Source organism: Rhipicephalus microplus, chromosome 2 (genome assembly GCF_043290135.1).
Source record: "Rhipicephalus microplus isolate Deutch F79 chromosome 2, USDA_Rmic, whole genome shotgun sequence".
Classification (NCBI taxonomy): Eukaryota; Metazoa; Arthropoda; class Arachnida; order Ixodida; family Ixodidae; genus Rhipicephalus; species Rhipicephalus microplus.
The window spans coordinates 24,488,740-24,499,552 of NC_134701.1; the positions used below are offsets into that span (position 1 = coordinate 24,488,740).

At 52.6% G+C, this 10,813-nt stretch overlaps 1 protein-coding gene across 1 annotated transcript in view; it reads left to right on the top strand.

Annotated features, from left to right (window-relative positions):
- Window positions 1-10,520, top strand: part of LOC119169173 (transmembrane protein 117) — a 261,084-nt gene extending 250,564 nt beyond the window's left edge. The window contains exons 12-13 of the mRNA XM_075886300.1: window positions 44-210; window positions 9,456-10,520. Of these exons, the coding sequence (XP_075742415.1) occupies window positions 44-210; window position 9,456 (168 nt within the window). The 3' untranslated portion in view covers window positions 9,457-10,520. The remainder of the gene's footprint in view (window positions 1-43; window positions 211-9,455) is intronic.
- The last annotated feature ends 293 nt before the right edge of the window (window positions 10,521-10,813 follow it).

Below are 10,813 nucleotides of genomic sequence, written 5' to 3' on the forward strand. Positions count from 1 at the left end.
GCCTCTTAACATGTCACAATCATCTCCAACCTTATTTTTGCAGAAGACTGGAACTGTCGAGCGCCGAAGGTCTGCTCTACTGGTGTCATCGAGTTACCATACCCAGCAAGGCCCGGGAGCCCATGCTATCAGAGTTACACCGGTCACACCACGGAGCATCGGGGATGAAAAAACTGGCTCGGACGTTGTTCTGGTGGCCAGGGTTGGATGGTGAGATCGAAAGTCTCACTCGTTTATGCATGCCATGTGTGGTCCGTCACCAGCACAAATTCGCGGCCCAACAGGTAGTCACGAAACTTTGAGACTCAGAACACCAGCGCCAGAGCTTCCTTCTCGAGCTGCGACTAATTTTTTTCGCATGCGTCAGTGTGCATGAATGGAAAGCGATGGGCTTATCGACGTTGCCTATTCGGTGCGAAATGACGGCACCTAAACCCGACGGTGATGCATCGCATTCCTACCGCACTGGTTGGTCGGGATGAAAATATGCCAGCACGGATGAGCTGAGAAGCGTTCATTTCGCCTTTTGATAAGAATTTTCTTGAGTCGCACCGGAGTTGGACGCTAGGAGTCGCAGAGTGCGGACGCACGTTGTGTAGGCTCCGCAGTTTTTAAATGATTTTTGTTAAAAAATTGCAAAACTTGGCTAAAGTCTCTACGCCAATCGACGGAGGAAGTTCAGCCGAACACCTGGATACCAACTATTGCAAGGTGGGCCCGCTTTTTCGGCACTGACACCGATAATTCTGAGTCGCCACGAAGATCAAACATTGCGTCTGCCGCCGCAGCGGCGGGGAGAGCTAGGTCCAACGCGTCGACGAGGACGCCTGGGGCGACCCCGGAACGCCTCGACGGCGCGTCTAGCACCACGATGGAGGTTGTAAGCGTGGAAGGAGAAGATATGCAACCGGAGGACTTTACCAACGACGCCGGATGGTGCGAAGTCCGCAGAAGAAACATCACGAAAACATCTGGAGGGATTTCAGGCCCGAAGAGAACCATGCTAAGAGAGAGAGAGAGAATAAACTTTATTGGGTTCCAGCATGCGGGATTCCCTCCGGCCGCGCAGGGCGTGGGGTTCACCCTATCTCACGTTACACTAGAAGTCCTAATGTCACGCGGGCCTAGACCTCAAGGCCTTCGTGCCCCGTCGCCGCTCGGGTTACTGGGGGTGTCCCCCTTTCGCCTTTGCAGCGCCAGTGCGACCTCGAGCTGCCGGACGGCCCTTCGCTGGTCTTCTGGGTCCGTAGACCCCACACGCTGTTCTACTTGCGGCGGTAACACCGGACCGTCCGCGCTGTCTGCGTCACATCCCCAGAGTATGTGAGCCAGGGTGGCTCTCGCGCTCGCGCACACACTGCACATTTCACTCACGTAGAGTTCGGGGCACACGTGTCGCGCTAGCGATGGGGTCAGCACAGTCTCGGTTTGGAGCTGGCGCAACCTCACCGCCTCCCACCGGGTAAGATCCCTGTGCGGAGGCGGGAAGCCACGCCGTTGCTCCCTGTACCACGCGAGGATGTCGCCGTAATCGAGCAGCTGCTCCTCGCCTTCTTCTTCGGTCGCCGTCGTGTCTTCGGAGGCGGGCGCGGCCGCGGTCCGGCACGTGGCGAGACCACGGGCCGCGGCATCCGCCTCCTCGTTGCGGTTCGGAGATCCTGGTATCAGGTCCCTACCCATGTGAGCCGGGAACCATTTTAGCGTCAGCCTCGACTTGGACTCGTCGCTTGCCAACGCCCTAGCAGCCGCCCCGCACACGGCTCCGCGCGAGAAGCTACGGATGGCCGTCTTGCTGTCACTGAGTATTGTCCGCACGCCCGGGGAGCGCGTCGCCAAGGCTATCGCCATCTCCTCGGCCTGGCTCGCGCTCCGCGTACGCACGCTGCATGACGTGACGATCTTGCCCGTCGTTGCGGCGACCGCCGCCGCCACGTAGGCGTCCTTGTTCTTGACTTTGGCCACGTCCACGTAGACGGCGCCCTCGTCGTTCTGATGTTGCAGCAGCAGCGCCCTGGCTCGCGCCGCTCGTCGTCCCTCGCTTTCGCCGGGACCCATGTTCTTTGGCAGCGGATACACCACCAGTCTTCGCATGGTTGACTCCGTGAGTGGAGACGTTTCGTGGTCTTGTTCCTCGGGGGAGGACAGGCCCACTCGTTCCAGCAGCCGCCTGCCGACCGCGGTGCGGCCCAGGCGCGTCAATTGAGCAGTACGTTGGGCCTCGCCGATCTCCGAGAGCGTGTTGTGCGCTCCCAGAGATAGCAAGGCCGTCGTCTTGGTGCCGTTGAGCAGGCCCATGGCACCCGCATACGCCTTGCGGATGGCCGCGTCGATTCGCTTCCTCTCCGCTTCCGTCCACTTGTGAAAGGCCCCCGCGTATGCTGCGTGGCTAACTGCAAAGGCCTGCAGCAGTCGCAGGAGGCTCGCTTCTCGGATTCCTCGGGACCTCGACGTGACCCTCTTGACGAGTCTCGTCGCTATCCCGATCTTCGTTACTATGTGGTTGGCTGCCGTCCCGTTCGTGCGGTGGGCGTCCACGTACATGCCTAGTACTCGGAGGCTCTGGACGTGCGGGACCGGCGTGCCGTCGCTGGCTCGGACGACTATGTTGCGTTCCGCTTCTTCCGCGGCCCGCTTTCTCCATCTTCCCGGTGGTGGGAGCACCAATAACTGGGACTTCTGTGGCGAGCACTTCAGCCCCGTGTCTCTCAGCGTGGTCTCCACGGCGTCGATCGCTGCCTGCAGTCCGGCCTCGATGTCGCCGTCACTGCCGCCCGTCGCCCATATCGTGACGTCATCGGCATAGATGCAGTACCGGATCTTCGGTCCGAGCGCGTCAAGGCTCTTGGCGACGGCGATCATCACGATCTAAGAGACGCTGCTGCGCCGACGGGCGCGCCTGGGGACAGCAAGTGGAAAGGTGAACGAACCATACGACAAATTGCTAATGCAAGCAGACTTCCTCGTCTACCGGCAGAAGACTACAAAGTGATCGTGCGACCACGAGGAGGACTCAGCGTTTCGGAGCACAGGCAGGCACGCATATACTGCTGCCTGAGAAACGCCGCTGGCGTCGGTCGCGAAGCAGCAGAAGAAGACAGTATATGCATAAACTACAAGCAGAATATCGTGGTCGTCAGCACGCCGTCCGAAGAGCGAGCCAGGCGGTACGGAGCCATCACGAAGATCCGAGTGGGAGAGCAAGAACACGAAGCCAGCGCCTACAGAGCAGCGCCGGAAAACACATCTAAGGGACTCATAAGAGGGATATCCCAAGAGGAAAGTTCCGAAGATATTATAGACAACCTAGTGACAGCAAGAAACCCAAGCATATTACACGCGAAGAGGATGGGCAACACAGACAATGTAATCGTGCTCTTCGACGGACTTCACGTGCCGAGATACGTGAAATACGGAGCGCTCATCGTCCGGTGCTCGCTATACAGAAAACACATTGACATTTGCTACGAATGTGGGAGGCTGGGACACAGGGCGGACGTTTGCCCCAACCCAGACGAAAAAATATGCAGAGGATGCGGCGTGGCCAACCCGCCGCAAGAACACCAGTGTGAAGCAAGATGTCAGCTATGCGGGCAAGCTCACTTTACGGGAGACAGACGCTGCAAGGCAAAGTACAAGATACCGTATTTGGTCCGGCGAAGACGCTGGGAGCGACGAAGAAGAGAAGAAGCGGAGGCCGAAACACCATACGGCATCAACGACTACAACAAACGAGCTGGCAAAGCAACGAGCGAGAACACCCAGGGATCAGAAGGCCATCGCACAGAAGGCTCACCCCCGGGACCATACGAGGGGGACAGTCGGAAGCAGCCCGGTCGCAGACCAAGGTCGAGGACCCGGTCCAGAACCCGTTCGAGAACCCGATCGAGAACCCGATCGAGATCCAGGGCAACGTCAAGATTGCAATCCAGCCGAGGAGCGGTAGAAACTCAGGCACAGGTGAGCTTTGCAGACGCGGTCTCTGGCACTGCTGTTACACCTACACGCGCGGAGTCCGCCTTAGAACATGAAATAACACAGATCAGACAGTTGTTAGAGCAAATAAAGCGAGAAAACGCGACGCTAAGGGAAGAGGTAAAAATGCTTAAAGTAGAAAACGCTAAGCTTAAGAACCCAAAACACTCAGAGATGACCCATACCACGCCAACACCCATTAGGGCGTCGACACCTCTTCGAGCTCCGGCGACGCCCGTTCCCGCGTCGATGAGTGGAGAAACGCCACCGCATAAACGAAGGGCAAAGGAAAACGCCGATGAGCAAAACGACTCTACACTCGGAGAAGTAAAAGGCATGTTTCAGGAAATGTTCGTAGGTTTACAGCAGCAATTCATGCAGATGCGCGCGGACCTACAACAGCAGATAACGCAGATGCGAGATGAAATATCTCAGAGGTTCGACACCCTCGAGGGTAGGGTAGGGCAGCTGGAAAACGTCTCGAAAGACGCCCGACCCGCAGGAGCGAGGCCGGTCAAGAGCAAGCCGTACAGCAGACCACCTGCGGCTGAGAACAGCTGCATAGAAAACTCGAGTAGCCAACATGGCACCGTCTAATGAATACACGATTTGGCAGTGGAATTGTCGTGGGTTTCGTCGTAAGCGGGGTAACCTGCAGCAATTCGTAAAAACCAAGCAAGCACCAGATGTAATCGCCCTCCAGGAAACTGGGGGGACCGCAAAATTATCAGGATACAAATCATATAGCACTTTAGCTGAAAAAGCAACAGTAACCACACTGATACATCGTAATATAACGGCTGTAGAACACGATACTGGCGTACGCAACATAGACCACGTCCTACTAGAAATTCTCCCGTCTCGAAAAAAGGAGGGAAGCTTGTTTGTGCTGAACGTGTACAGTCCACCACGACAAAAGGTAAAGTTTGGCTCGCTTTTCCGCAAAGTGCTAAACGTAGCGGGCAGACAAGCACTGATCGTCGTGGGCGACTTTAACGCACCACACGCCGCCTGGGGTTACACCATCGAAAACGTTAAAGGCCGCAACCTGTGGAACGACGCGCAGCACGAGGAGCTCACGCTAATAACTAACCCACAAGACCCTACCAGAATGGGGAACAGCGTCAGTAGAGACACCACGCCGGACCTTACATTCATAAAGAATATATCCAACCCTCATTGGACCAACACTAACGTAAATCTAGGCAGCGATCACTACATTGTATGCACAATTTTACAAGCAGGTCCGCGTAAAAAGAAAGGTAGAAAAATAATGTTAACCGAGTGGGACACCTTTCGTAAGATAAGAGAGGACGATGCTACAGAGACCATCGAAGATATACAGAAGTGGACATACACACTCCAGCGTAGCGTGCAGAAAGCCACCAAACATGTTCCCGAAGAGGCAGGAATGGAAGAAATGGACAGCAAGCTCTTACACATGTGGGAGGCAAAACGCAGCCTGCAAGAGCGCTGGAAAGGTCAAAAGCACAACCGGCGTCTAAGAAAGAGAATCGTCGCGCTCGACAGAGACATAGAAGACTACGCAAATAGGCTGTCCCAGCAGCAGTGGGCAGGCATGTGCACTTTAATGAACAGGCAGTTCGGAATGTCCAAAACTTGGAACATTCTCCGAGGCCTCCTTGATCCAGAAGGCACGAAAACAACACAAAGACAAAACCTGCAACGGATACTACACAGCTACGCAGGTACAGAAGCAGAGCTCTTACGCGAGCTACGCCAGACATACGTAGGAGATGCCACAAAGGCGCGACTCCCAGAGTACGAAGGGAAGGATAACGTCGACCTCGACGCCTCCATAACAGAGGCAGAGATTCGATACGAACTCGGACGACTCAATCCCAAGTCCGCTCCGGGTCCCGACGGTATAACAAATAAAACACTTCGCAACTTATATGACGAATCCGTCACTGCTCTCACAAAGTACATAAACGAATGCTGGGAGAAGGGCGCCATACCCCAGCAATGGAAAACCGCCAAAATCATATTAATACCCAAGCCGGGCAAAAAGCCGCTCATCGGAAATCTCAGGCCCATTTCATTGACGTCCTGCATTGGAAAGCTCATGGAAAAAGTAATTTTAACGCGTCTCGTCAGATACATGGACGACAACGAGCTATACCCACACACCATGATCGGCTTTCGACCAAGACTCTCGACGCAAGACGTCATGTTGCAGCTAAAGAATCAAATCATAGACGCCGAAACGCACACCCTGGATACAAAAGCCATTCTGGGCCTTGACCTGCAGAAGGCATTTGATAACGTCACCCACGAGGCCATATTGCGCAACTTGCAAAACCTACACGTAGGTCGGAGAGTGTACGATTACATAAAAGATTTTCTCACCAACCGTAAAGCTACAATCATGGCCGGGGAAGCGGAATCCGAAGAATTCGTTCTAGGCAACAAGGGAACGCCACAAGGTTCGGTGCTTTCCCCTTTCCTATTCAACGTGGCGATGCTTGGTTTACCCTCAGAGCTGGAACGCGTCGAAGGGCTTCAGCACAGTATCTATGCGGATGACATCACCCTATGGGTGACGGGCGGGAGCGACGGTCACATAGAAGAGATTTTACAACAAGCAGTAAATACGGTAGAGCGATACGTGGAGAACAATGGCCTAAAATGCTCTCCTCAAAAATCGGAGTTATTACTCTACAGACCTACAAGCAGAGGTCGCAAGCGCATTCACGAACGACACAACATCACAATCTTAGCAGGAGGTTACCCAATACCTCAGGTACAACACATAAGAGTTCTGGGACTCCGAATATCCGAGAACGGACATAACGGGGAAGCAATAAAGTTCCTGGATAACAACACCCAACAAACCATTCGAATGATTCGAAGAATCGCCAACAAAAACTACGGCGTGAAAGAACACAACTTAGTGCAGCTCATCCAAGCCTTCGTCGTCAGCCGCATAGTGTATGTGACCCCATACCTCAAGTTGCAAGTGGCGGAAAAACAAAAAATAGAATGCATAATTAAAAAAGCATATAAGCAAGCCCTCGGATTACCGATCACCACGTCTAACCAAAAGTTCGAAGCGTTAGGAATGCATAACACGCTAGACGAACTTATTGAGGCTCATATGATAGCGCAATATGAACGACTCGCGCAAAGCAACACGGGAAGACACATCCTGCACAAACTTGCAATAACGTACGCTGGCCAAAGCGGCAATAAATACGATATCCCAAAAGAAACCAGAGAGCGCATCATAATACCTCCGTTACCCAGAAACATGCACCCCGAACATCACCGGGAGCGGAGGAATGCAAGAGCGAGAGCACTGCACAAGAAGTTTCAACATGACGCGGACGTGGTATATGTAGATGCAGCCGAATATACAGACGGTCGACACATGGCAATAGTCGCTTCAAATCAAGCGGGCCACCTGCTTGCTAGCGGCACCATTAAAACAGGAAATTCGGAAATCGCTGAAGAAACGGCCATAGCGCTGACGCTTGCGTCCACAAGGGCCAGCGTCGTAATCAGTGATTCTAAAACCGCGATTCATAACTTCGCTAACGGAAGGGTCTCGAAAGAGGCGTTAAGAATCTTAAATAACTTTCGCGGAGAGCGCGACGTTTATGTTATATGGACGCCCGCCCACTCCTCCCTCCCGGGCAATGAAACCGCACACACCCTAGCTCGAGAGTTAGCGAGCCGAGCAGGGGCAGGAATGACGCGGAGCCCGCGCACGGAGAGAGACCGCATGTTCAGTTACAACGAAATTACCAAGCACTACAGATTAGGGAGGCAGCATTACCCGCCACCACACTCCTCATTAAATAAGCAGCAGGCGACAGCGTGGCGCCTATTACAAACAAACACGTTCCCAAACCCAATCGCTTATAATCATTGTTACCCGGACCTCTACTCAGACAGATGTAAACACTGCAATCAGCGGGCGGACCTCAAACACATTATCTGGGCTTGCCCCAACATCGTGAAGGGGCCAAACACATACATGAATACGAAGCAGTGGGAGACCGCGCTGCTAAGCTCAAGCATCGAGGACCAACTACAGGTCATCAGGCAAGCCGAAGATGCCGCTAGGGCCCAAGGACTCCTAGCTGCCATCTAAGGGAGGGGAGTCAACTCCTATAACACTTGCCGTTTCAATAAAAGTTGTTTCTCTCTCTTGAGTCGCACCCCACTTCCATTTATGCTCTTTTTCGAGCAGCTTATACAAGGGGGCCAAGATCACCGACATGCGGTAGGAATCGGTGATAATACGACAGCAGACCTAAAAACGAACGCAGTTCGCTTACACTAGTAGGCCGTGGTGAATTGCGTATTGCAGCGAGGTTCTTTTCCAACAGGTGCAAGCCGTCTTTGTCGACCCGGTGCCCCAAGTAGACGATTGAGTCTTTACGAAAATGACACTTTTCTGCTTTAAGCTTGACATCGTTTTCCTGCAGACGGTGTAAGATATCCCGGAGAATAGAGTCGTTACCGTCTTGACATCGTCTAAGTACACCTGCATGGCTGGAAGGCCAGCCAGGACGGTTTCCATGCGGCGCTGAAAAATCGCGGGAGCCGAGGCAACTCCAAGCGAGACGGTTATAGCATAACAGGCCCTTGTGTGTATTTATAACGGCCAGCTTCTTCGCTTCCTCAACCAAGGGGAGGTGGTTATTTGCGTCCTTCAGATCCAATGTGGTGAAAACCGATCCCTCACGAAGTGACGCGAAAATATCCTTGATGTTAGGTAGTGGATATTGCTCAGTTATGCACGCAGTATTAATTGTGGTTTCAAAGTCACTGCAGATGCGAAGGCACCCATCTTTCTTTAGCACCGGCACAATTGGTGCCGCCCACTCTGAATGTGCTATAGGTGACAATATGCCTTCACTCACTAAGCATTCCAGTTCCCTTTCCACTTCCTCACGAAGAGCGTACGGGATAGGCCGTGCCTTGTGGAACTTAGGGTGGGCGTCTTCTCGAAGGTGAAATTTCACCGGAGGCCTCTGAATTTTTCCAAGCCCAGATTCGAAAAGTGCAGGAAACTCTGCGCAGAGGCTGTCGCGAGCGACTGACATCGATTGCACTGTTCCGAGAAACTCGCTCGGAAGTATTGACAAGGCTTGGATTAAATCTCTTCCGCAAAGGTTAGGACCAGAACACCCTATAACGATCAGGGTGGCAGGGACAGCTTTGCCTGAAAACTGAGCTTGAAGCTGCAGTTCACCAACAATGGGCAGCTTGCCCAGGTAGGAGCTGAGAGACTTTTTGCATTTTGATAAGCGCAGTCAGCTCAGGCGATGTTTCAGATAGATTTCTTGCAGGATTATTGAAAATGTCGATCCCGTATCAATGATCATATTTAAGAGTACGCCCCCCCCCCCCCCCCCAACGGATGACTCTGCGAAATGCCTGTAGTAAACGTTGCTTCTCCCGTGTCTCTTGTACAGTGAAAACTGTTGAAATATCACTTTCCTCTGTTTCAGATTCAGTGCTCTCGGTGTGAGCAGCGTAAGCACTGCCAGCCTGCCTGCTACAAGCCTTGAGCCTCGATTTGGAGCGGCACTTTCTTGCAAAATGACCAGTATTCCCACAGCGAAAACATTGCTCTCTTTTGCGCGGGCAATCATTTGCTTGATGATCACATCCTCCGCAGCGTGGGCAATCGGCAACCCGTTGCTTCTTATCTCTGACGGTGGTTTTATACCGGCGCGATTTTTCCGTTAAACTGCATACCGCTGCCACATCCTGTTTGGTCATGGCGTTAACTTCCTGCGCAACGGTTTCAGCAGCCGTAGCAATGTTTGTCGCTTCCGCCGGCGTGAGCTCACTTCTTTCGAGCAGCGTCTGCTGCACAGCGCGATTTCGAATGCCACAAACGATGCGGTCACGTAACATTCAGTCAAGGCTGGTAACCAAATTACACTTATCTGTCAGCTTGCGGAGTTCAACGACATAGTCTCGGACAGATTCAGTGGCAGTTGGATCTCTAGTGAAGAACTTGTAACTTGCGGCTACTTCGTTACACTTTGGCGCACAGTGGGCATTTAGGAAAGCGAGTGCTTCCTCGTAACTCGGCTCATTTACTTTACGTGGAGCGCAGTGTCCCGCAATTACGCCTACCACCTTCGCTGATAGCGTCGAAATCAGAAACGCCCTTTTCTTTTTCGCTTTGCTATTATCATTTGCTTCAAAGAATGCCTCCAGCTGAGTCAAGTAAATCTCCCATTTATCTTGATTTTCGTCGAAACTTGGGGTGCGGGGACTTGCAGCCATGGTCATGCTCGTCGACGTTCCGTGGTGGTGGGTGGTTACATCCGGCGCTCAGAAATTGTAGATCCCATCCTCATCGCCACTGTAGTAACTAGCCCAGAGTGACGGAGCCGGACTGAGAACCAACGCAGAATGCGCTTTATTTTGCAGACGAATAAGTATATATATATAGGTGGCTTAATTGCCTATGATGTAACACAAGTGGATGACGTTGGACACGTTTTGACACGGCACTTCTTATCAAACCCTGTATAAAATACTTCTGGACGTTGTCTTTACTCAAGGTATTCTCTAAAACCACACCCAACTGTTCATGAAGTCACAGATATCGGTCATAATATTGGAACTGAACCCTGTATAGAAGGCTTTTGAACGTTGTCTGCAGTCGAAGTGTTCTCGAATGCAACAACCCACACCCTATTCTTCATGATGTGACGGATTTAAGTCATGAGGCTGTAGTTGTGCCCTGTGCGGAGGGCTTTTGAATGATAAGCGTATTGGAAATATCCTCTAATGCAAGAAACTGCATCTGGATCTTAATGATACAACAGATACTGGTCATAAGAATGGA